At 53.3% G+C, this 25203-nt stretch overlaps 1 protein-coding gene across 17 annotated transcripts in view; it reads left to right on the top strand.

The window, feature by feature from the left end:
- Pcnt (pericentrin) overlaps positions 1-25203 on the top strand; it is a 96326-nt gene that overhangs the window by 43778 nt on the left and 27345 nt on the right. For 6 of the 17 annotated variants that reach the window (XM_048803822.1, XM_048803826.1, XM_048803824.1 and 3 more), the window contains 13 exons: positions 5272-5391; positions 10884-11035; positions 11699-11841; positions 12105-12337; positions 13695-13860; positions 14522-14749; positions 16097-16129; positions 18194-18426; positions 18894-19010; positions 19109-19138; positions 19883-20218; positions 21327-21497; positions 21699-21851. In XM_048803822.1, coding sequence (XP_048659779.1) covers positions 5272-5391; positions 10884-11035; positions 11699-11841; positions 12105-12337; positions 13695-13860; positions 14522-14749; positions 16097-16129; positions 18194-18426; positions 18894-19010; positions 19109-19138; positions 19883-20218; positions 21327-21497; positions 21699-21851 — 2115 coding nt within the window. The remainder of the gene's footprint in view (positions 1-5271; positions 5392-10883; positions 11036-11698; positions 11842-12104; positions 12338-13694; positions 13861-14521; positions 14750-16096; positions 16130-18193; positions 18427-18893; positions 19011-19108; positions 19139-19882; positions 20219-21326; positions 21498-21698; positions 21852-25203) is intronic. The other 11 variants (XM_015478882.2, XM_015478883.2, XM_048803829.1 and 8 more) reach the window with 10 other exon arrangements.

Below are 25203 nucleotides of genomic sequence, written 5' to 3' on the forward strand. Positions count from 1 at the left end.
GGGGGGGGGGGGGGGAGCCCGAGTCACGAGTGACGTGCCAGACTACATTGATCTTTCAGACCGCCAGGTGCATCAGGACTTACGGGTGTGTGCATTTGGAGTGGCTCCCCACGCCCAGGAGTTGTACGCCTTTCCACACTGTGTGTGGCCTTTGTTCCCGGCTCAGCACCTCTGCTCCCTGCCGAGGTGCGCAGTGCTCAGGACCATCACCGAGCGCTCTCCCCATCTTGGGGCCATTTTCTTATCCCGGGGGATGTGCGTGACGGACGCCTCTTATGTGATCGAAGGTGTCTGGATCTCACAGGCAGAAGCAGCTGGGCTATGGGGAAGTGAGTATGCTGAAATCAGATAATTTGATGACCCCTTGTCCTGCCACCCAGCAGGTGCACACCAGTTCTGGTGCCTCAGTGCCCAGTGGGGACTTTGGCCTGGTCTGTCTGAGACGCCAACAGGGCCTTTGTGGCCTGAGTCCTGATGAGCCCCTGCCTCTTCCTGCTGTACTCATGGGATTGGGGTCCACATGGCCTTGTGCGTGCTGCCTCTTGAAGTTCTTGCCTATGGCAGTGATTGGGGGCTCTCTGTTCTCTACCCTGTGGGTGAGTCTGCAGGTGAGGTCAGACCTGCCGGGTGCGTGGGATACTTCCTCTGGTGTTCCTCCAGTTCTGCCCTCAGCCATTATAGGAACCATGTAGGGTGTTCCCTGGCATGCCAAGGCCATTGTCCCAAAATAGCAGGGACATGCTGTTCTTGCCATGTGGCCATGCTCTGCCCAGGCCACAAATAATCTTGCACCTGTCTGAGGAGCAGAGTTGTTTATCAGCAGTCTCGCCTGGCCTGTGTGTGTGAGGCGGTCGATGACTTCAAGTGACTGCCACTCAGAGTGTGTTCGAGAACAGCGTTCTTTAAAAACGTAAGCTCTTTTTTTTTTTTTTTTTGCTGGAAATTGTGTCCTGTGGAAAAGCCTCTGCTGGTGACAGCAGGAGGTCTGAGTGCAGAAGGGAGTTGTGAGTGCCAGTGGCCACTGTGGGCAGCTGCTGCTCTTGGGCAACAGCCAGGTCTGCTCATAAGTCAGTCTTGCAAGTGTGGAGAGAAGCCGTGGCCAGCCGTGGTGTGGACCCAAGGTCTTCCTGCACTCTTGGCCAGCTCCCCACCCTAGCTCCCCTCCAGGTGCATCCGCCTGGCTCTTGAATGACTCAGGTATATGTATCTTCTGTGATTATGTGGAGTTTCAGAAAAACCTGAGAATGACTTTTTAAAAACACACCTTCTCATTATTGGCTGACCCTTTAGGACAGGTGAGTTGAAGTAATGATCCAGGCTGGAGATGGAAATGCAGTCTGTGGAGGGTCTGCTAGGGCGGGGCCTCTCCTGAAGGGCACTGCCACACTGGGCCGCATGTCTGTCCTGCTATGGGGCTGGCCCAGGCAGGGGTCTTGCTGGGCGGAATAGCCTGATGTCTGAGGGAGGCCAGTTTGCCTGCCACTGTGGGAGCTCTGTGCCTTGCCACCGGTCTATCTGTGTGTCTAACTGCTCAAGCCTCCCGGGGACAGGGCAGGCAGTAAGTGCCCCAATCTGACCTCCAGTAGAAGGCCTGGGTTCAGCATTGCCTTCTGTGCTGCAGGCCCTGAGGCTGGCCTTTCCTGCCAGGCTCCTCTAGAGTCACCTCTGCGCCCTGCCCACGGTCAGTGACACTGAAGCCCAGACTGTCTGTGGGATGGAGTTTGAGGCTCTTGGGGCCTTGTGGGGGCTGGTACTCGTGGACCATACTTCAGCCTCCCAAGGCAACCTTGCTCAGGTCTGCTTTTACACTTTCGGCATGGACACAAGATTTTCCCGTGAAAAAAGTGTTTTATGCCTCAGAAGCACTTTCAGAGAAGCACCGAGTTCAGCCCCAGCTGGTGGAGGACGCTGAGGACACGCTTAAAGCCTGGCCCCTCACATGAGAGCCTGTCCCTGCTCAGCTCCTGATGGCAAACTCCACGTGCACCCCAGGGTGGCCTTTTCCTGCCAGGGTCCTCCAAAAGGAATGGGGATGTTGTAGGTGGGTTCTTATCAGGGTGGGCCTGGCACGCCTGTGGGCCTCAGGTGGGTTGCGCCTGAGTCCACCCACCGCTGGGGGACACACATGCACAGCTGTCAGCCTTGCCTCTCAGGCAGCTGCAGCTCCCTCCTGGTTGGCGAGAACAGGCTGGCTGGGAAGGCTTGCACCTGCCACAGCCAAAACTGCTTGCAGAGATGTGATCAGAACCATCTGAAGAAGGAATGATTATGAAGTGATGCCTGTTAGTCAGAAGTGACGTCTAGAACTTGCCATGGGAGCCTGCATTCTGATGATTGCAACTAGGTAGAGAGTCTGGGCCCCCTTGGCACCTGCAGTCCCCGGCAGGACCCCTAGGCTCTTCACAGCCTGCCCTGGGCTTCCCCGCGCTGGAGACCTAGACCCAGGGGTTTCTGGTGTTGATGACCTAGGTGCTGATGGGAACCGGGCCACGCACCACCTTGAGAAAGAGAGCAGGATACTTGGGGCCTCCCTCTCCAGCCCTCCAGTCCTCCAGGGCCCACAGCTGCTGGACTGTCCCGATACTGCCCTCAACCGCTGCAGACAGAGGAAAAGATCTCATTCTCAGTTTTCACATACGATGCTAAAACAGTTTCACTCTCTCAGGGAGCTTTTCTAGGTCACCGTCGACAGGCGCTTACAGTTCAGCGTTGCTGCTTAGCTCAGTTCTCTGCTGAGAAGGGGCTGTCAGCACTGAGTCTTGCTTACTGCTTTGGCAGGGCAGCAGCCATGGGGGCTTCTCTTTGGGAGGAGCCTGCCCTGGCACCAGGAGGACACTAATTATCTGGTACTGTCAGTTTTCATTGCAGGCATGTTGTGTATTTGAGATAAAATTTACAAACCATAAAATTCATTCTCGCTCTTCAACCACAGTTCAGTGGTTTTTAGTGCATCCACACTTGAGCACTGTCTTGGTTCTAGAACACTTCACTCCCTAAGCAGACCCTTCCCCTGCTGCCACTGTTCCACCCACCTCCTCACCTGGGGCCCCACCGCGCGCACTTTAGTGCCCGCTGTTATCTGCTTCTGGGGTCTTTCATCCTGCCTTCTTTTCATTCTGATTTTCTTGAGGTTTTTAAAGCATTTGAGTGCTTGCCCCGGGCATTCCAGGAACACCTTCCCAGAGCAGTCTTGGTTCACATGCTCCGGCTCTCTCCTCCCTCCTTTGGGCCAGCACTGTTGAACAGGGTTTGTCTTAACACATATTAGGCTGATGGCTGCTTCTGTCTTGAATCGGAGGCAAGAGTGAACCCTGAACAAGACTGCATGTGTTTTGCTTTGTGTGCTCAACCCCCGTCGTCACCTTCGCTTCTGCCCAGTGTCTTCTTGTAGGTTCCATTTCAATTACTTGAAGGACTCTCTGTAGCATTTCTGGTAGGGCAGTCTGCCAGTAGGGATTCGCTGCTGCTGCTGCTGATGCTGCTGTTTGGCAGAGGCATAGTTTCTTTTTCATTTGTGGAAGGTGGTTTCTTGGATATAAAATCTCTGCACACATTGAATGCAGCATTGGTTTCTGATGGGGGTTCCACTCTCATCTGTGGGACCCAAGGAGGGGCATGTCGGCCTCCTGCTGCACTCAGGCCCCTCTGGGAGTTCCTGTGGCAGTCACCTGGCTTGACCTGTGTTGTACTCAGGGCATTGCTCGGGGAGATCCCCCTTACCATCATATCTGCAGTCCCCCTCCCTCTTCACAAGTTCATGACAGCTGTCTGCCCCCCCCCCCTCCTCTGTGCTCTCTGGGGACTCTGACATTCCTCCTGGGCTGTGTGAAGGTGCCCTCGGGCCTGTGAGCTGTGGGCCATGCCCTTCAGTCCTCAGTGTTTCTGTTCCCTGGCGGATGGCGTCAGCTGACCTGACTTCAGGTGGGCTGACCTGCCTGCTCAGATCTCCTGAGGACTCCCTAGTGGATCCTCCTGTTCAGTGATCACGCTTTCCGTCTCCAGCCCAGGGTGCTCTGGACTTCAGTGGGCTGACCTCTGCCTGCTCAGATCTCCTGAGGACTCCCTAGTGGATCCTTCTGTTCAGTGATCACGCTTTCCGTCTCCAGCCCAGGGTGCTCTGGAGCTCTTTGTATAGCCCTCACCTGTTACTGAGGGGCTTGTGTGCAGGTGGGGTGTGGCCTCATTCACCACCCTACCTCGTGTTCCTTCCTAGGTGGTGGAGCTGCCACTGCAGGGGACTGCCTGCACCTTCCCAGGCCCTGCTTTGGGGGGCTCTGTCCTCAAGGATTTATGTTTTTATATTTTTGGTCAGCTTCTTTTTAAAAAAAATATTTATTTAGTTGTTGATAGACCTTTATTTTATTTACTTATTTATATGTGGTGCTGAGAATCGAACCCAGTGCCTCACACATGCCAGGCAAGTGCACTACCATTGAGCCCCAGCTCCAACCCTTGGTCGCTTCTTGATAGTGCCACCTGGAGCCGATCTTGACAGTTGCTGCTGAGGGTTCTGGGCCTGTGGAGCATGAGCCCTGCCTGGGTTGGGAGACCAGCCCTGGGTGGGTGCAGTGGCCACTGCCAGGCTCCACAGTGCTTCAGTCTGTCCCATCCCCATGCACCCTGGGGGCACTGGTTCTCAAGTCTCTTCAGAGGTGCAGAGGATGGTTGGGAGAGCTCAGACACCCTGGAGCCTGTTCCTCTGGTGGTGGCTTGGTCTTCATGTTTTAGTGATGCTCTTTGGATTGTTGCAGACCTCTCCGAGGCCCCTCAGTTCTGAGTAAGGTGACTCCACAGTGTTTGGGGCCTTCTAGAAGCACTTCTTATATGGTTTTTCTTTTTTAAAAAAAGAGATTGTTTCAATGCTGTGTTAATTCATCTAAGTGAACTTTAAAAACACTTTTCACTTAGGAAAAAAGAGTTGTATACCTTTTAAAGCTGAAGGAACCCTGGTGTCTGACTACCTAGTATTGTCATGACCATGACCCCTTGATGGTGGATAATTTCCTGTTGTGACCATCTCAGATGATCTTGGCCACCAGCACACAGGGGCTGCAGCTGCATCCCAGGACAGGACTCTGTCCTCCTGGTTGTGATTCGAGGACTTCATGTGAGCCTGTGCCTGCCTGGGTGGCAGGTGGCAGGCACTGTCTTGTGGGGAGAGGGGCTCAGGAGATGCTCCCTGAATGTGCTGGAGTCTAGTGAGCTGCAGAGAAGTGGGTGCTCCTTTCCCAGGTCAACACACTGACGTTGGTGTTAATGTCCTTCACACAGGCTGCATTGGAGAGTGAGCAGGAGCCTGCGGCGTGTGAACAGGAGAGTGAGCAGGCGCGGTCTCTCTGCCAAAGGAGGAGCAAGCCTCTGCAGCCCCAGGAGGACAGCCAGGTTCAGCAGGTGTGTGGTGGAGTGGGGGTACCGCTCAGTGGCAGGGAGCACTTTCTGCATGAGCAGCTTCACCTCCAGCCCCGCGTGACCCTGCCCCGCACACACCTGGATCATGCTCTCCATGGAAGGACTCAGGTCCCCCACAGCCTAACACCCCCGCTCTTCTTCCCATCTGGGATCTGGCTGCTCGTGGGCTTCACGGTCCTGGACTCGTGCAGGGCTGGTTCTTCGGTGACTGGAGCCTTCGACTCACACAGCCCCTTGGGTCCTCTGAGCGGTGCCACTGTGTACAGCTTCATTCCTTCTTGGAGTGGGTGGCAGGCTGTTGCCCTGTCTCCTGTGGTCCTGCGTGATGCTGCTGGGAACGCTGACCCAGCCCGTAGGTCTTCTGGGCCGACGTCGGAGGGGTTGCTGTGTCCCGTGCGTGGCGCTGTGTTCAGCCATTGCAGCATGACCGTTCCTCACTCTCTCCTGCCAGCGCGCCCCAGGGTTCTGTCCCTCCAGCCCTTTCCCAGTTATCTTGTGCTTTGCTGGTGGCAGCCATTGATGATGGGTGTGACGCAGTGGCTCGCTGTGGTTTTCCCTAGTGGTGTGATGCTGAGCGTCTTTTCCTGTCCTTAGTGTCCTTTTGTCTCTTCTTTGGAGAAAGGCCTGTGAGTTCCTCTGCCTGTTGTGAGTCAGGAGGTTGGTTCTTGCTGCTGTGTTGGAAGGTGTGGCTGTTTCCACGCTGTGTGGCCACAGCCCCTGCTGGTCTCTCACTCCACCTCTTCCCTGGCTTTGCTGCAGTGCAGGGCGCCGGGCTTGACCTCATAAGGAACTGGAGGTGAGTGTGCTAGTGCGTGCGTGCCAGGTACTGTCCTGGGGATGCCAGTGTTCTCGCTTCTGAATCCTCAGGGCTCTGGGGCCTGGGGAAGCACCTTCCCGACTTCCAGATCCTGCGGTTGCTGAGAAGCAGCTCGTCTGACTGCAAACACTGGCGGAAGGTTTCTGTGGGATCGTGGCAGTGGTCAGTCAGCAGCAACAGTCCAAGGGACCTCTTCCCAGCTCAGAGGCTCCTGTTGTGTGGAAGCCAGTGGCCTTGTTCAGGGCCACTGGTGGGGGCAAGGGGTAGCAGTACCAGTGAGGCTGTGGGGGGGTAATTTCATCCGAGCCCCCGGACTCTGAGGAACGGAGGCCTTCTAGAGTACGTCTGAGACCTCTTCCTAAAGGAGCTGGCCTTGTTTCTTCCTCCTTCCCCACCCCTCTCCCTCTCCCTCCCACCCTCTCTCAAACTCTCCCCCTCTCCAGGGATTCAACCAAGGGTGCCTAACCACATCCTCAGCCCCTTTAAAAAACTTTTTACTTTGAGACAGGGTCTTGCTCAGTTGCTTAGGGCCTTGCTAAGTTGTTGAAGCTGGCTTTGAACTTGATCCTCCTACCATAGCCTCCTGAGTTGCTGGGATTATAGGTGTGCACCACCACACCCAGCTGGGAGCAGGCATTTCTGCTATGACCCATGTATACATCCCTGAAAAGCTACTTATTCTGTTTAAAAAAAAAAAAAATACAGCTCATGGGTAAGTGGGGTTAGAAGTTTTATTAGTCAAGATCCATGCAGTTTTATGACCCAGTTACCGACAAAAATAATTGTAACAACAACAACAAAAAGAATTAGCTGGGCTGGGGTTGTGGCTCAGTGGTAGAGCGCTTGCCTACCACGTACAAGGCACTGGGTTTGATCCTAAGTACCACATAAAAATAAAGTAAATGAAACAAAGGTATTGTGTCCAATTACAACTAAGAAACATTTTTTTTTTTTTCTAAGTAGTAGCCCAGTTAACCAGCTACCTAGGAGGCTGAGGCAGGCAGGAAGATCACAAGTTTGAGGCCAAGATCCTGTCTCAAAATTAAAACACACACACACAACTATAAGGGGCTGGGATGTAGTTCAGTGGAGGAACACCCTGGGTCCAAAACCCAGGTACCAGAAATACACAGACAGCCAAAGTTAAATTCTAAATTTAGAAAGAAATTGTAAAGTTGACGCCATGGTCAGCCCTTAACCAGTGGGCGCTGCGGGTGGTGGGGTATGGGTGGTGCCAGCACCTGGAGATGGTCAGGAGCCCTGCGGTGAGTGGCACAGGCAGGGGCACGTGGCCGTGGTTCCCTGTCGGCACAGGCTGTGGTGTGCCAGGAAGCCTGTCTGCAGTTGCTCCTCAGGCAGACCGGACACTGAACATATTGTTTGTATTGCAAAATGATCCTGCAAGCATTTAAAACACATAGTGGGTGTCCTGGTGTCCTGGCGCTTGGGCTCTGCAGCCCACCGTGGCCCTCACTGAGCTCAGGCCCTTTCCCTCTAGCAGAACTGCTGTGCTGACATCCTGCCACTCCTGTCTAATTCTGCCTGCTGTGGTCTTCATACAAGGGTGTCTGTGATGGCCTCTTCCGGGCGCAGACCATGGTGTGTGTGAAGCTGCACCGCTGTCCTTCCCCAGTGGCCCCTGGTACCCATGCGATGCCCTGTGCCCCTTCTCTCCCAGTAGCCTCTCGTTCCTGTGTGACATGTGCCCACTTCCCCTTCCCTCCCTGGTGGCCCCTTGCCCCACGCGGTGCCCTGTGTGCTTTGGCGGTCCTGCTTTCTAGCTGGGCTTTCCCTGCATGCCCCCTGGAGCTCCTCTAGGGGTGCACTGTAGGTCTGGTGTTGGTGCTCTTCCTTTGGTCAGGTCATGCAGCTCTGTTGTGAGGTGGCTCCCAGCTTGTCTCCCCTAGCTGCCCGTACCTGCCCCTCACCTGTGGGGCCTGCTTGCCACTCCCAGCTCACGGCTGTGTGGTGGTGTGTTGGGGGTCTGAATGTGTGCCCCCTGGTGTGCTAATAGGATTGTGCACCTGTCAACGTGTTTATGCCTGTTGTGTTTCATCTCTGTGAAATACTGGCTTGTGTCTTTTGTCTTTTTTTTTTTTTTTTTTTGGTCTGTTTTTTGCAGACTTATGGCAGTTCTTCATATAGTCTGGATTTTTTTCTGATGTGTTTTTTTCTTCTTGGACGTTTTATGAGTGTGATTTGATTGATGGATTCGGTTCCATTCCTTTCCCTCTATCCTTGCTTGGGCGCCTTCCCCTGCTTGCCACAGTCATTCTCCAAGCTCAACTCACAATCAGTCATGGCCAGCTCCTCCCTGCGTGGAGGGCGTGAGGAGGGCTGGCGCTGCCCTGTTAGGTGAGTCCCTGGGGTTTTGAGCCCTTCACTCCCGTGTCCAGTCAGGGCTTGGAGATGCACTGGAAGTGGGCTTTCACGCTGCCAAGAGGGGTTTCGGAACAGCCTGTCGTTGCTGGCTCAGCCCTGGGTTCCTTTTGCAGACTTGGCTCTTGGTGCTGGGTTTACATGCAGGTTCTGGAGCTGGCACTGCGGTTGCTCACACAGGCCTTTCCCTGGGTGAGGAGTTCATGTCCTCTGGGGCAGTGTCTGTGCAGGTGTCTTTCTGGGTTAAAGAAGGCTCCTTCTGTTCTTGGTTTGTGATGGATTTTTTTTTTTTTTTTAAACCGTGAGTAGGTATTAAATTTATTTGCTTGTGCATTTGGCACTGCATTTCTTCATTCAGTCTGGGCATGTGTGAGCTGCAATAATTGGTCCTAACATTGTGTAGAAACCAACCTGAGTCTTTGTGATGAGCTGAGCTGGAGCATGATTTTCATGGACCCCACTGGATTCTATTTTCTAGTATTCTTTTTTTTTTAAAATAAAAAACCCCTTTATTTATTTATTTTTTTAGGTGTTGATAGACGTTTATTTAGTTATTTATATGTGGTGCTGAGAATCAAACTAGTGCCTCATATATGCCAGACAAGTGCACTGTCGCTGAGCCAGAATCCCAGTCCCTTCTAGTATTCTTTTTTTATGCTTTTGCACCTGTAGCTTTTATTCTGCTTGACCTATACTTCCCTTTTCTTTTATGGTACAGATTCATAAAATGAGTGACAAGTATTCTCCACCCCTCTCTTTTTTCTGGAAGGATTTGGGCAAAATTAGAATGGCTTGAAATAAGTATTTTCTTAAAATCCTTCTGAAAGTTAATTTCTTGGGAAGACTTTAAAGTACTCATTTCCTGTCTGCATTTTAGTAGGGTTATTTTTATTTTCTGTCTTTTAACGTGGCTGTGTTGAGATGCTCACCTGCACTGCTTTTTTTGGGTCAATGAACTCGAAGACTGTTACCCCCACCTGCGGGCAGGATGGGATCATCAAGTGGACATTAGCTCTTTGTGTGGCCACTGGTAGGACTGACCTTGCCTAGGAGCTCCCTGGCCTATAGCTAGCTGTCCACCGTCTACCATCCACTGTTACACACCAGTGGCTGGGCCTATAGCCCTGTCTTGAGCCACCTGGGACACAGTTCCCTGTGCTGATAGCATTTTGATACATTGCTCGTCTTCTGTCTTTGGTCATTGTTTGACACCTTGAAACCTGAAATTCCCTGTTTGATTTTCCCAGACGCCTGTGTCTTTGTCTTGGTCTCTTCAGTGGTTTTCTAGAAGTTTTATTTTTTGTTTCTCCTCCACTGCACTCTGTAACCTTGCAATGAGGAACGCTGGCCTGTTTTCAGTGTCTGATGTTATTGTGGGCCTCCTCTGACCTCCCTGCCCAGGCTCGGTGACCCCACGGCTGCTCACCCTCAGGGTGGAAATGTGGTGCCGGTTTTGAGCTGTCATGGTGCATGACTTCTCTCCTGGTGGCCACTTGCTTTTGGCTCCTCCCCTCTGTTCCTGAGCTGGAACCTGCTGGCCCGACACTGTCCTGTACCTGCCCTGTGGGTGGATGGCCACCTGGGCTGTCCACAGCGAAAGCATGTGCATGGCTTCTGGCCTGGCATCTCTGCCCCGTGCAAGGCAGTGCTCTGTGGCACTTTCCTCTCCTGTGTGGCCGGTGCCGGTGTGCACCTCAGTGGGTTAGTCCCGGGAAGTCCCTGTCACTGGCAGTTGGCACAAGGCAGAGACCCGTGGATTGAGGGCTCCAGCTGGTGTGTTTATCTTCATCTTTTCTAAGTGACACAGAAAAGTGGCTGAGTTCTCTGGCCAGTGCTTGGGGCAGCCCCAGGGAGTCCGAGAAAGCTGGTGCCAACCCACCTCCTCCTGGCCCCTTCTGCTGAGCTGCTGAGGTTTTGAGGTTTGTTGTCTGCTTTTTAACAGGTATAAGAAGAATTTTTGCCTGCTTGGCAACTAATTTTTTATTGTGAATGACCAGATGCAGGGATTTTGAGTTGTATTTGTGAGGTGAATTTGACAACTCTGTCCCTTCCTTCCCCTGGTGGCAGTGCAGATTGGGGTTATTTATATATTCTTTTTTTGTAATTGGTGGATAATGGAAGGAAGGAATCCGTGTCACTAATTTTCCTCTCTAATCACCCTCATTCACCTTTAGCGTTTTTTTTTTCACATGCAGCCTAGGAAGTGAGGATGGGACTTTCTTGCAGACGCTGTTCTGACTAAATCGTCTCACTGAGGTTTGGCAACTTCTCTCTGCAGCTGAAAGGCCAAGTCCTGTCCTTAACCCAGGAGGTGGAGGAGTGCCGGGCTGAGCTTGAGAGGTTACGGCAGAGGCGTGAGAGGGAGAACCAAGAGGGCGCCACCCTTGTCTCCATGCTCAGGGCGGATGTGGACCTGTCTCAGAGCGAAAGGTCAGCATGTCCCCTCACCCCACCTCCTGTTCAGTTGCCTGGCCATTGTGGCTGCCTCCCTAGACCCACTGTGCTTCTGTGGGGCTGCTGTGCAGGTGGAGGTCTGGTGGGCGTAAACCCTGGCCACACCCTTCTTCACACACTAAGAGTACTTGGGAGCATGCAGATGCCTGCATACCTGCCACCTTGCTTTGTCATATCTTCATGTTTTATATTACAAAAAACCATGAAGCCTGGCACAGTGGTGCACGCCTGTAATCCCAGTGGCTCGGGAAGCTGAGGCAGGAGGATCACAAGTTCAAAGCCAGTCTCAGCAACTTAGCAAGGCCCTAAGCAACTTAGTAAGACCCTGTCTCTAAATAAAAAACAAATGGGCCTGGAGATATGGCTCAGTGGGTAAGCACCCCTGGGTTCAATCTCTGGTACCAAAAAACAAAAGAAAAACCCACGAAGACTCATGATCTCACTTCCTCCCACCCAGAATCAGTTCCCTGCCCTGACAGCAGGCAAGTCTTCCACATGTCCTCTCCGAGTGCATAGGCTGTGTGCCAGCTGTCCTCTGTGTGCCAAGGCACATGCCCACTGGACACTGGCTGGCCTGCAGGCTGGCTAGTAGCCTCCTCAAGCTGGATGCAACTCTGCTTGACTGTGCTCCGCCCTCAGGGGAGCGCTCCGTGATGCCCTGAGGAGGCTGCTGGGTGTGTTTGGAGAGACACTGAAGGCCGCTGTTGCCCTGAAGAGCCGGATTGATGAGCGCCTGGGGCTCTTCCTGGACCAGGCAGAGGCAGGCCAAGCCCCATCAGCAGGTGCCAGCACTGGGTGGCTCACCTAGGGGTCTGGGGCCTTGGGGGAGGAGCTGCTGTGCCAGGATGCTCTTTTTCCTTGCCAGTGCCCCCTCTTAGGGAGGCGAGGTGGGACAGGCCAGGGCAGAGCTGCCTGCTTCCTGTGGCGGTCGCTGTTTCACTTAGGAGCTGGGTCCACGTTCTCTGTGTGCACGCACTGGGGCTGTGGCTGGCTGGTTTGCTCACTGGGTGGTGTGTATAGGTGTTTGAGTTTGCTCATCTTGTAGCTCCGCCCCTGGAGGAGATGTGGTCAGATGCAGCCCTGCTAGAGTTGGACAGAGCTTTGCCTGAGGGTGCAGAGATGTCTTCGGTGGCTGAGATCAGCAGTCATGTGTGTGAGAGCTTTTTCATGAGCCCTGAAAGTACGCTGGAATGTGAGCAGCCAATCAGAAGAGTCTACCAGAGCCTTGGCATGGCCGTGGACGGCCTCTTGGAGATGGCGCTGGACTCCTCCAGACAGGTGAGGCCCGAGGCACACCTGAGGCTGGCAGGTAAGAGAGTGGCTGAATAGGGCATGCGGTGATGTAGCTCGGGGACATCACGTGCTCTTCCAGCACTATTGACCCGGGATTTCTAATGGCCCGACGCTGCTACCTGTGAAGGTGGGTCCCATGTCCGGGACGCTTTCCTTGTCCCCTTTCCACTGGGCGTTGGGTCAGACACTCCCCGAGCCTGGGTTTGCGGGCCTGGCCTTGGTGTGGGTTACCTTTGCTGATCCCAGCAGCGTGCAGTCGTGTGCTTGTGTCTGGAGGAGGCAGGCCTGCTGTGAGGACATGTGGAACCTCAGGTGGTTAGTTGAGATCAGAAACCTGCTGTTTTGACTTGATGTGCTGTTGTTGTGATCCCACACTGAATGTGCACTGAGATACCAGGAGGAAGAGGCTTTGTCCCCCCCTGAAACTTGAAGAGGCTTCATGCAGGTTAGGTTCGCTGGGCAGTTGGGCATGTCCATGTGTGGCATGGCTGCGGGGGCCTTTTCTTCACCTTGTCCTCCCAGGCACCTTCTGTCCTCCAGGAGCTGGGCACATGTGGCTAGTCTCTGACAAGTAGATCCTTCTGCTGTCCCACGAGTGACCGGGTAAAAAGAGAGCCCGCTTGCTCCAGGGTGAGCCGTGGTCTTCATTAGGAGCCCGCCCAGCAGAGAATATGCTTCTTCAGGGTGGGAATGTGGGGGGTTGCTGAGAGTGAGTTGGGGGCCCCTTTCTCGAGGTCCTCAGTGGAACTTCACGGTAGCCATGTGTCGCCCGTGCAGGAATGGCGAACAGGAGGCTGGGAGCAGGGTTAGGGCCAGATGGGGCCTCCTGCTGGGCACCATGTGCTTGTGGGTGAGTGGGGCTTGGCTGCAGGAAGTGGGTGGAAGTGACTACAGCAGAGCGGGTGCTGGAGGTAAAGATGTCGCGACCCCTGGGCCATTTTCAAGGAAGAACCAAAAGATCTGCTTAGAGGCCAGTGGATATCCGTAGGCCCAGAAGCAGCTAGAGCTGTGTTAACTGATAGGGAGACTGAGGGCTGTCTGTAGGTGGCAGCTGGCCTTAGGCATCCTGAGTTCAGAGATCCACTGGGCCCCTCAGCCTACAGATGGCCCAGAAGCCCTAGACTGGACACACGTGCTGGGGAGACATCAGCCATGTGGGATACCACCCTGGTGACATGGCCCTGGGTGTCAGGAGGCGCAGGGATGCACCTGGTGCCTTGTCCTGCCCTGGCCCTGCCGCTGTTGATGGCCGGAGGCCTGGGATGGAAGCAGATTCCTGCTGGTGTGGACATGAGCTTTGGTGGTTTCTGATATGCAGCTCTGAACCTCAAATATGTTTCAGCAGCTGGAGGAAGCTCGTCAGATTCATTCTCGCTTTGAGAAGGAATTCAACCATAAGAACGAGGAGACGGCGCAGGTCCTGCAGAAGCACCAGGAGCTATTGGAGTGCCTGAGGGAGCAGCGGGCGGCCAGGGCCGAGCTGGCACTGGAGTTGCACAGGGCTGAGGGTGAGTGTGGCTGCTGGGCCCCTGGCCTGGGTGTGGCCCTGTCGCAGAGGTAGGGACAGCTTTGCTGTAGAAGTCGCTAGGGAGATGGTATTTTTTTTTTTTTAGAACTGGGGACTGAACTCAGAGCCTATATCCCCAACCTCTGAGCCCTATACCTCTGAGCCATATCCCCAACCCTCAGCCTTTCCAGTAGCCGGGTTTACAGGTGTGTGCCACTGCGTTTGGCTAGGAGTAGCATTTTAAAGAGCAACGTATATAACTCAAGTAAATCCGCTTTGGAGCACCAGTGGGTGTTTCTTGAGGAGACAGGGGCGTGTGGGCCCAACGCAATGGTTTGGGCACCCATGATGGTGGCAGGGCTCTTTGAAGACTGAGGGCCTTGGAGCTGTGGCTCGGCACTTGGTGCTGAGCTCTCCTACTCTGCGCTGCACCTAGGTGTGGCACGTCTTCGCTCCTGGCAGTGCCGTGCTCTGCCGCGGCCCTCCTCTCCCAGCTGCCCCTCTGCTGGGTGGGGTGCTGGCGGGCATGCTTCTCAGGTCTAGCTGTACGTGGAGGCCTCTCCTCCTTCCGGGGTGGGCCTCTGCCTGCTTCCCAGCTCACATGCCGTGTCCTGGGTGGGCGCCTTGGTGCATGTGCCCTGCCCCGAGCACACTTGCCTCAGTTGGTCTCCCCTCAGGCCTCCTGGAAGGGTTCAAAGTGGAGAAAGCAGATCTGCAGGAGGCTCTGGGCCGCAAGGAGGAGTCGGAGCAGCAGCTGGTCCTGGAGCTGGAGAGCCTGGGGCAGCAGCTGGAGCAGGCCGCCCAGGAGAAGGCAGCCCTGCAGGAGGAGCGCTCCATCTTGCGGAGCCAGAGGGAAGCTTGGGCTGCTGAGGCGGAAACAAGAGAAGCAGGTAGGGATATGGGTTGGGAAGCTGAGCCCAGATTCCAGGAAGTGTGGCCCTTCTGGAGATGAGACCTGGAGCGTGGGGCTCTTCTGAGGAGTCCAGGAGTCCAGCGTAGCAGGCACTGGCAGTGGAAGGGTAGCAGGGTGGTGGGAGCACCCTCTCAGGCTGAAGGTCCCCAGGCAGTGAGCTCCCGGCTGGTGCTGTGCCCCTGGGAGGTGAGGATGTCCCTGGGCAGCAGGTTGAAGCTCCTGAAAGGTGAGCTACTCACAGTCACACCAACCCTGACTTGGGAAGTGTTGTTTTGACAGGAGTGACTTTCAGACATTTTAGCCTTAAAGAATCAAAATAGTCAGAACATGAGAAGCTCGAGAGCTGTGTTTGTGGAACATTGCAGCTTCTTCAGAGCCAGCTCCTTGCTGACGCCAAGGCTTTCCCAGGATATGAGGGGCTCGCCCTGTGGGCCCCCTTGACCTGTTCTCTCACTGTCCCACGTGGGACACAAGGGTCTGTCTGTCTCACAAATGTCCACATCTGTCCATGGGGCCACCTTGGCGGGGCCCCTCTGCTGTTCTATTGCCTGTTGGAGTGACCGTGCTGGGGGGGTGTCCTTGAAACCTGTACCTGGTGTGAGACCCTTGTTTGTCACATGCACTATCCAACCCATTTTCTATGAATTTTCATTTAATTTTTTTTTTCTTTTTTAAAGAACCACTAGCTTATTGGGTGCATTGGCGCATACCTATAATCCCAGAGATTTGGGAGGCCAAGGCAGGAGGGTTGCAAGTTTGAGGCCAGCACAGACCAACTTTTGGCTTTGTCATTCCATTGTGTTCTCTGTCCTGTTTCCCTGGGCTTGCCCTTAGCTTTGCTGTTTCTCCTCCTTGAGTTCCGGAGGACCTGGGGATTCTCCTGGCCTCTCCCATGGTGTCTGCCCACATCTGTTATCCTTTGGCTTTTGAGTTCCCTCCAGGCCCTCAGCCCAGCGTGTTGTGTGGGAGTCCCTCTGTCCATGCAGTGTGAGGCTCACGGTCCTCACTGGTCACGGCGCAACATCTCCTGCTTATTGGCTCTTGTTCTCCCTCTGAAACTTTGCCCATTTCCACTTCTTACTATGAACTTCTGGAGTTAAACTGACTTCCCCCCTTTGTATATGTCACTTCAGCTCTACTTCAGCTTTGTTCTTTTGTCTTAAATGCCTCTCTTACTGATCTGTGCTCCTCACTCAGCCCTGACCCCCAGGGCTGCAGGAGGGCAGTGTGGTGTCCTGGATGATCTGCTGGCCTGCCTCTTTCTCCTGCCCTTCAGGCAGGTTTTCTGCCCCACCTCTGTGATGCTCTGCATCTCCCTTTGCAGGCACTGCGGTCACTGCAGCGCCCGAGAACCCAGGTTTGTAAAAACAAGCATGATCGCTGTGTGCTGTACCTATGTTTGCATCAAATTTTGTGAATTATTTACTACAGAGGAAGAGTATCTCAGCGCTTTTGTGGCAGACTATTAAATCAAATGACACGTGATCTTCAGCATTTATTCACCACAGCTGTCAGTTGTTCTCTTGAAAGTTCCTGCCAAGTGCAGGCACTCCTCGTAGCTGCTGCAGCCACTAAGCTACGCTGTGCTGATGTGTGTGCTGGGCTCTGGGGCAGGTACGGTTTTGGTGAGTGGGTCCTGCTCCCAGCCTCCTGGGAGGTCCCCAGCAGAGGGGCTGGGCCTGTGTCCCTTCCTCCAGCACTGGCCCTGAAGGTGCTCGTGTTGGGGCTGGTCGGGCCCAGGCCTTGTGGACGACATGGTCACAATAGCATGTCTAAGGTTCATGTACTGTAATTGCTTACTTACCAGCATGAGACTTTGAGAATGTTACCTTGGTGGTGATGATAGTGTGCCGTTAAAGATTGACAGCTTTCAAAACTGGTGAAATGTCAATAAGAGTGCTTATTATGCTTGCTCTTTCAGTTTTGGGGAGGAAGTCGGGATCTACCACCAGCAAGTCCCCTTTTGTTTTTCTTCAGGTCTTGGAGATTGAGCTGCCCCCGACCCCCACCTCAGGGGCTGGGTGCTCTCTGCCACTGAGATACATCCCCAGTCCTTTTTATGAAATTTTTAGCTGTATCTCACTAAGTTGCTGAGGCTGGCCTGGAATTTTCCATCCTCCTGCCTTAGCCTTCTGAGTGATTGGGATTATAGGTATGCCCACTGTGCCTTGAAGCAAGGCCCCTTTTCAAGGTGTTTGTTTTTGTTTTATTTTTTAAGAGTTTAGCCATTTATTTGTTTGTTTGTTTGTTTATTTATTTTTAATGTACTGCAGAGGATTAAACCCAGTGCCTCACCCATGCTAGGCAAGTGCTCTACCACTGAGCCACAGTCCCAGGCCCTCAAGATGTTTATCAGTCTGTGGTTTCAATCTGTGGGTGAAGGCTTTGTACCCAGTGTTCTAGTCTGTTTTACGTTGCTATCACTGAGCACTCGGGGCTGTGTAATTTGTAACTAATAGAAACTGGTCTCTCACAGATCTGAAGGCTGGGGAATCCGAGGAAAAGGTGTTGGCAGGCCTGGGAAGCCTTTGCCTTCTCCTGTGACAGTGCCTTGCAGGTCAAGGCAGAAAGTGGAAGGCTAAGAGAAGGTCCCCTGAAAGCCCTTCTGTGGAGGCGCTGAGTCCGCCTGTGGGGTTGGAACCCTTGAGGCCCGCCCCTCTTAGAGGCCTCCCCCAAACTGTCGTGTTGGCAGTTACATTTCACCCTGAGTTTTGAAGAGGGCAGACGTTCAAGCCGTGGCTTTTGTTTTATCAGTTGCTTGATGGCTTTCCTCGAAGACAAGTCACAGCCCTGGCACTGCTGTGGGCAGGTCTCTGGCACCTATGGTGGCCCATCCAGGTGGTTTCCAGCGGTGCTGCCTCAGGGCAGGCACCAAGTTGCACCTGTGGGCCAGGCTCCAACTCATGCTCTGTTTCCCACCTTGGAGAATTGGAAGTGCAGACAGGATTCCCAGGAAGTTGGCCCCTACCTCCCTGAGGTCCCAGGGTGTGTTCTCAGGCTTTTGAAGCTTTTTATTTTAACCAGTTTTCATTGAAGACATGTAAGTTTTACTTACAGAGGTGGTTTATCTCGATTTAGAGGGTGTCTTGCCAAGTCATGGGTATGTTAGGGTGAGAGCTCACAGGGCGAGGGGCCGTGCTGTCCTTGGGGTGACGTTCATTCTCACCGTGGCTGCTGCCTTGGCAGCGTCACATCCCTATGGGAGAAAAAGATTTCAGGAAGGGGAGGAGGCCCACCCAACTCCACGGGCTCATGTTGTGGCCCTACCCCTGGCCACTGCTCCTTCCTGGGCAGCCGTGAGCAGCCATGTCAAGGCCTGCCACATGTTGTCACCAGCAGGAGGCGCCTGCTGCCTGGGCCTTGCTCTGCACAGTCTGTGCCGTCAGGGGGCTCCTCCGTGTCTCTTTTTTGGCTTCTTTAGCACTGAAGAAGGAAGTGGAATCTCTAACCAGGGAGCAGGTGGAGGCCAGGGAGCAGGCAGAGAAGGACCGCGCAGCCTTGCTCTCCCAGGTGCGGCTGTTAGAGTTGGAGCTGGAGGAGCAGCTCTCGCAGCACCGTGGCTGTGCCCGGCAGGCCGAGGAGGAGGCTGTGGCCCTGAAGCAGCAACTGGCTGCCCTGGACAAGCAGCTGCGCAGCCAGCGGCAGTTCATGGACGTAAGCAGCCTGGGCAGTAAGCCATATTCCCTTACTAGGTCCTCACAGCAGTGGCTTCTGCCACAGGACCCTGCAAGCTGGCATCCAGTGCCCCCTGTGCAGGCAGATGGCTGTGTGGCCGACTCCGTGGGCTCTTGGGTCCTGACAGTGTTTCGTGATGATGATTCTGAGAGGTGTCTGTATACCTGGCCTTCCCCTGCAGGGAGCCCAGGGCCATCTCTGTGGACCCCGGCTGTCTGCTCCTGACTGGCTTCCATCTGCCCCTTACAGTGGTGTCAAGTGTTTCAAAGGCCACCTTCACATTTCAGCTAGAGGGGTGCCCCTCTTCACCTTACTCCTTTTACAAAAGGACCAGGATGAGAGGGGCTGTGCCCAGGAGCAGCCCATATTACTGGGTGGGTGGACGTGTGCGGCGGGGCAGCCATCCTCGCCCAACTGCCACAGGTCTCCTGGGGTGGTCCTTGCAGGAGCAGGCTGCTGAGCGTGAGCATGAGCGTGAAGAGTTCCAGCAGGAAATCCAGAGGCTGGAGGGGCAGCTCCGCCAGGTGGCCAGGCTGCGGCCCCTGGGCCCCTGGGACAGTCAGGTGGGTAAGCTGCCGTTGGCCCTGCCTTCTGGGGAGCCCATCTCTGGAGTGTTTCTAAGCTTTGTCTCTCTTTACATTTTTGCCCTCCGTGGACTCAGGGACGTCAGTGTGCACAGCTGGATGAGGAGGTAGGATGGCAGCGTCGCCTGTGCCCCTTCTACACAGCTGATGCCCCCTGCTGGCTGCGGCTCCCTCACCTGTGTGGCCAGCAGGGGCCACATGCACCACCCTGTGTCTTGGTGCTTTCTTGGCTTTTGCTCAGGTCTGTGACTATCTGCAGCCTCTTGTCTGAGCTGGCTCTAGGTGATTTCCTTATTCTTTTTTAAAATTAAACTTATTTTGAGGAGATGGTGGGTTCTGTGTGGTGGTAAGAAGTAAGGCTCAGAGAGAACCCTGTTCCATGGTTGCATCCTGCAGAACCCGACAGGGCTGCGGTGGAACAGAGCCATGTGCCCTGCAGTACCCTGTGCCCCTGGCAGCGCGGACCCGCCCTGTCTCTGGAGCATTCTGTAGTGGCGTCTTGGATGCTGCCACTGGGGACTGGCTTTCCCTCCTGGTTCTCTGGAGAGCCACCCAGGTGGTTGCATCCTCAAGGGGTCTTTTTGTTGCCGAATAGTAATCTATTCCTTTCTGTCAAAGAAAGTTTTAATCTACTAACTTGTCTTGTCTTACATTATTGCTTTTATGGATCTTCTTGTTAGGAGAGAGTGCCCTTCCTGAAACTTCAACCTGGGTCTCATTCTTGTGTGGGTTTCACTGTGCAGCTGAGGTCTGGAGAGACTTCTGTCACTTGCGTTGTGTGCTTTCTTTGTTGGGAAGAGAGGTTGCTGTTCAACAGTCTGTTTCATTTCTCATGCTTTTTTGTGTTTTAGATTGAACTATTGCAAGAAAAGTTGAGAGAAAAATCGGATGGATTTAATGAGTTGGTTATAAAGAAAGAGTTGGCAGATAGGCAAGTGTTAATCCAGGAAGAAGAAATTAAACATCTGGAGGAGACAAACGCCAACACCAAAAGACAGGTGGCCCAGCTCCAGGAAGAACTGGAAAAACAGAAAAAGATGGTGAAAAAACTACAAGTAAAGCAACTGCATCCTAGGACTGCAATGGATGGCTGGGGTGCACAAGGGGCAGCACCTCACTCCCACTCTGCCCAATGCTCCACCTGCCAGGAGCCAGTGCACCATGAGTCCTCAGTGGCCTGCTTAGTGGTTCGCGTCTTGCTCACTTCCTGCCGACTTAGTTGCTCGCTTAGTTGCTTAGTCACTCACTTAGTTGCTGATTTAGTTGCTCGCTTAGTTGCTCATATCTTGCTGACTTAGTTGATCACTTCTTACTGGTCTAGTTGCTGACTTCTTGCTCATTTAGTTGCTTAGTTGCTCACCTCTTGCTTGCTTAGTTGCTCACTTAATTGCTTAGTCATTGCTGACTTAGTTGCTCACCTCTTGCCCACTTTATTGCGGCCTGAGCTTCTAACTGCCCAGGAAGTGGCACTGTTTCCTTTGACCATTTGGTTGGTGGAAATTGAACTTCTGACTTTTAGTTCATATCACTGGAAGTTAAAACGTCCCTTAAAAAAATGAGGCCCAAAGAACAGCCTAACTTGAGAGTCAGACTGAATTTTGTTCAGGGGTGACTCAGTTTTCATCAGCCTTGCCTGGTTCTTGTGAGTGCTGGTGGGAGGGACTGAACCCCCAAGGACAGGGTGCCCTGGTTTCACCACCCTGGGAAGGACACCTCAGCACCTGTGCTTCCTGGTGGTCCTGCTTAGCCTTGCCCCGCAGGAGATCCTTCCCTGATCCAGCACTTCCTGCATGTGCCTTTGTTCATTCACTCAGCAGACATTCGCTGAGCTCCTTAGTGCTGCAAGTGAAGAAAGTGGCTTCCCCCCCAGGTCCGACCACCTGTACAAGTTGGTGTGCTAGCTTCTTGCCCACCTGTGTGTGATGTTTCCCCCACTTAAAATGTGTTGAGGGTGCTGTGAGCCATATCCTTCCTCTTGCCAGTTTTTTTCTAGTGTTTTGGAATTGGAGATAGCCTAGTGACTGTTTTTGTGCCTTGTCAAGTGATCACCAAGGTCTCTCCCAGTGGGATCATGGTGCTCCTGTGGCTCTCTCCAGTGTTGGGGGGGGGTCTCAGCAGGAGCTCAGATGGGTTCTGTTTAGTGTCTGTGGTCTGGAGCCCCTGGGCACAGGTGAGTGCAGGGCCCCCATTGCTTTAGGATATCTCAGGATGGTCTATGTTATGGAGGCAGCAGAGTGAGGTCCTTGATTCTGTAAGTGTCTGCCTAAAATAAATTTCCATCTCTTTCTTAAATAGGAAGAAGAGGCAGTAAAGGAACAGCAGAGGAGTGACGTGATACTGGTGCCGCTGCCGCAGTCTAGGACCCCCGAGGGCAGGTGTCCCATGCCTCCAAGGGGCAGCCCCCGGGAAGGCGCGGAGGTCCTGTCAGAGGCGCTGCAGAGGGCCCTGCTTCAGCACGAGAGCCAGGCAAGTGTGGTGCAGGCAGCAGCAGTGCCCATATTTGGCATTGTCAAAAGATATGTGCCCAATGTGTGCTATCTCCTTTGTAATTCTGTCACTTTTAGGTGATACTTTTTATATTTCTAAAATTTTCAGAGCTATTTTGATTAATTATTAAGTCAGCTAGAAAATTAGATGATTTTTAATACTTTTTGGTTTTAATGCAAGGTTTTGGACTTAAAAGAACAACTAGAAAAGATGAAAGATGACCTAGTAAGTAAAAATGAAGAAATACTACATCTGAAGTTAAAACTAGATGTGCAGAGCGACCCTGCGGCCACCAGCACCCGGGGGCTTGATGAGGAGAGTGCCGGTATAAAGGTAGGCCACAGGGACCTGCTGGAGGCCTAAGCTGGTGCTGCCCGAGCATGACACCGCCCCACTCCAGCCTTCCCTCCAACAGAGACGGGCGCCTGAGCGGGCAGACCGCTCTGGCTCCACGTGGCCCGGCGCGCGTGGCCGCAGCTGTCTCTGAGCCAGAGCAGAGGGCCAGCAGCCCTCCAGCCCTGTGTCCTGTTTCTGGCACTGGCAGTCAGGCCTCCAGAGGGTCTTGTTGGGGTAGAGTTGCAGCAGAGCTTCGTCCCTGTGGTGGCTGGGAAGGAAACCCACCCTCAGTTAGGCCTTAGCACAGACCCTTCCCACTTCTTCATGGGAAGAGCTTCTTTGTGCATTGGCCCAGTGGAGAGGGACGCAGCCTCCATAATGGGATTGGTGTGGGAGGGAACCTTTAGCAATCTCAGGGGTGACTTTGACGTATCTTGTTTGGGGTTGTCCCGTGGTACCAGCAGCACTGTTTCGCCACGAGCTGCTAGTGTGGGAGAAAGGCGGGCCTGCCTGGCCCTCTCAGTCGCCTCTCCACAGTGACGGGCTGCCTGCGAGTTGAAGGTGTTTGCTGAGCCGTCCTCCCAGGGAGCCTCTCCCCTGGCAGAGCAGGGAAAAGGCCTCCCCTGTTCTTTGAGACCCTTTGAAGTGTGTGGCCTGGGAAGCGCAGGGATGGAATCCGGAAAGCCAAACACCCGCCATTTCAACAGACAGAACAGTTTCTAGTGGGGTTTCCGACTGTCAAGTTTAGACTAGAGGCCTGCTTGGTTAGGAGGGTCTGTGGTGCCTGTGAGGTCAGGGTTCACGAGCAGGTCTCTCTGTGGGCTTTGTTACGGAGGTGATGCGCCCAGCAAGGCGGTTCCTGTGCTGGGGTTGCAGTCCTGGCTCCTGCATTTGTGATACTTTGTTTTGCTAACTTTGGAGAATGGTATAATGATGGCTAGGGCATTAAGGTAAAGAGTTTTGTGGGCAGTTTTTCATTAAAACTGTATTTGTTGGCAGAATTTAAAAATATCCTCTTGCATTACCTTGAGGAATGTCTTTAAAGCATTAATTAATTAATTAATTCTTTTTTGTATTGGGGATTGCACCCAGGGGCACACTACCACCGAGTTACCTCCCCAGCCCTTTCAATTTTTTATTTTAAGAAAGAGTTTTGTTGAATTGCTAGGGCTCACCCCAAACTGGTGATCCCCCTGCAGGGACCACTGTCACTTCAAATATTTCCCCTATGATAACCCTTTGTGGTCACCACACACTGTTCCCAGCCCTTGACAATGTTGCCACCACTTACTTGTCCTTGATCCAAGATGTGGCTGCAGTTTTTTGTTGTTGTTGTTGTTGTTGTTGTTTTTTTTTTTTTTTTTTTTTTTTTTTGTGGTGCTGGGGATCGAACCCAGGGCCTTGTGCATGCAAGGCCAGCACTCTGCCAACTGAGCCATATACCCAGCCTCTTATACTGCAGTTTTGATTTTTCCAAAATTTGGAGTCTGCTCCCTTGGCATGATATGTTTGAGTCTTAAGCCTGTTGCTCTATGCACCCTTGGAACCTCCGGAGTGTCCTGGGGAACCGGGATTCCCCTGCTGCTGAGCCCCGCCCCGCCCTGGGGATCAGGGAGCCCCTGCTGCTGAGCAGCGCTCTGGGGATGTGCTGCCATGGTTTTCACTTGCTCTTGTTGGGTTGTTTTTTGTTTTTCAACTTGGATTGTTTTTTGGTTTTATCAAACACGATCAAGCTGCTGTGAAGATTCATATGGAGGTTTTTATGAGAAAATAAGTTTTTCTTTCTTTTGGTTAAATGTCTATAGTTTTGTAGCCAATCCATCTGTTAGGAAAATGTTTTACCTGAAGAGAACTTGGGAGCTGCTTCCTCCCTCCCATAGCTGTCCTCCCAACTGCCGTGTCCTCTTTTGCTCATGGTGGTCAGTCTTGTCCATCCTAAGAAATGTGACAGTTGTATCCTTGTTTAATTGGCATTCCCGTAAGGAGTTGGTCCTGAGTATCTTTTTATGGGTATATTTGCCACTCATATCACGGGGAATTATTTGTTCTAATTTTTGGTTAAGTTTTTAAAAGTTTATTCCTGTTGGGCTTTGGGAATTCTGAGCACAATTTTTCTTGATACGTTCTTTGCCAATATTTTTTCCATTCTTGTATCTTCCTTCTCTTAACATGTACTTCATAAGCAAAACTTGGTTCTGATGAAGCCCACTGTATTGAATATTTCATGCTTTTGGAGTTGTATCTGAGGGTTTTTGCCTAACCCCGGGGCATAAAGTGTTCTGTTTTCTTTTGGGAGTTCCGCAGTGTTTCTTTGTGTCCAGGTTTTGATATGCTTCTTTACTTTTGGGCAACGTCTGCCTCATTGTGCTGCTGTGTGCTGAGAGTCTGCCCGCGGAGCTGTTCTCGCCCCTTCTCAAACCCCAGCTGCCGGTGCTTGCTTGAACCTACTTCTGAGCTCTTTCTCATTGACGATGCCACTGTGCCTGTGGCGGGAGTTTTACGGCCAGTGCTGCTGTTTGGATCTGGAACTCCCCCCACCCTGGATGGTGCTGTTGGGAGGTGGTGGAGCCCCTGGAGGTGGGTCCCCGTGGGAGGAAGTGAGGTCCCTGGGTTGTGCCCCTGAGGGCATGTTGGGACCGACCTGCTTGCTCTGGCTTTCTGGTCAAGGGGAACAGGCCTCCTCCTCCATTGGCTCCCACCACGACGAACTGTACTGTCATGGGGCCTCACAACCATGGATGGAGGCCTGTGAGCCACCAGCCAGAAGCACTCTATACTCTGGGTGGTGCAGGTGTCACGACAGTGATGGGAGGTGACGCGTGACGTCTGGAGTCAACAGTGCTCATTCTCCAGTGTGTTCAGTTTTCTGTGCTGGTTCCTGTCTTTCCACGTGAGTTTTCAGCGGAGATGCCCTCCACTGGTGGCCATTGCAGCTGTGGGGTGGCCACTTCTTTTCTGCTCTTCAGATTTGGCCACATGTTCCTGGTTCACCGCTGGGTATCTTAAGTGATTTGTGGATTGACATCCTTGACATTGTGCAGGTGATGGGGACTCTGGATTCTGGAGTGTTGAGGCTTGGCTAGCCTCTGAGCTGCACTCTCTTATTTATAGGGACAGTGACCACCCTTGCCCCAGTGATGGCATTGGCTTGTCATATGAAACTGACGTGGAACTTGGGGGTCTCACTCCCTGCTTCTCTGTCTCCTGGGGATACTCCTCCCTCTGTAGCCTGACTGCCTTGTGTCCTCCTCCTGGGCCTGGTCTGCCTATGTCACCTGAGGGCAAAGTCTCAGAGCCAAAAACCTGCCATCCAGTGGCCTCTGCCATCACTGAGCCCCCCGCCCCCCCC

The sequence above is a fragment of the Marmota marmota genome, unplaced genomic scaffold (genome assembly GCF_001458135.2).
Source record: "Marmota marmota marmota unplaced genomic scaffold, marMar, whole genome shotgun sequence".
Lineage (NCBI taxonomy): Eukaryota > Metazoa > Chordata > Mammalia > Rodentia > Sciuridae > Marmota > Marmota marmota.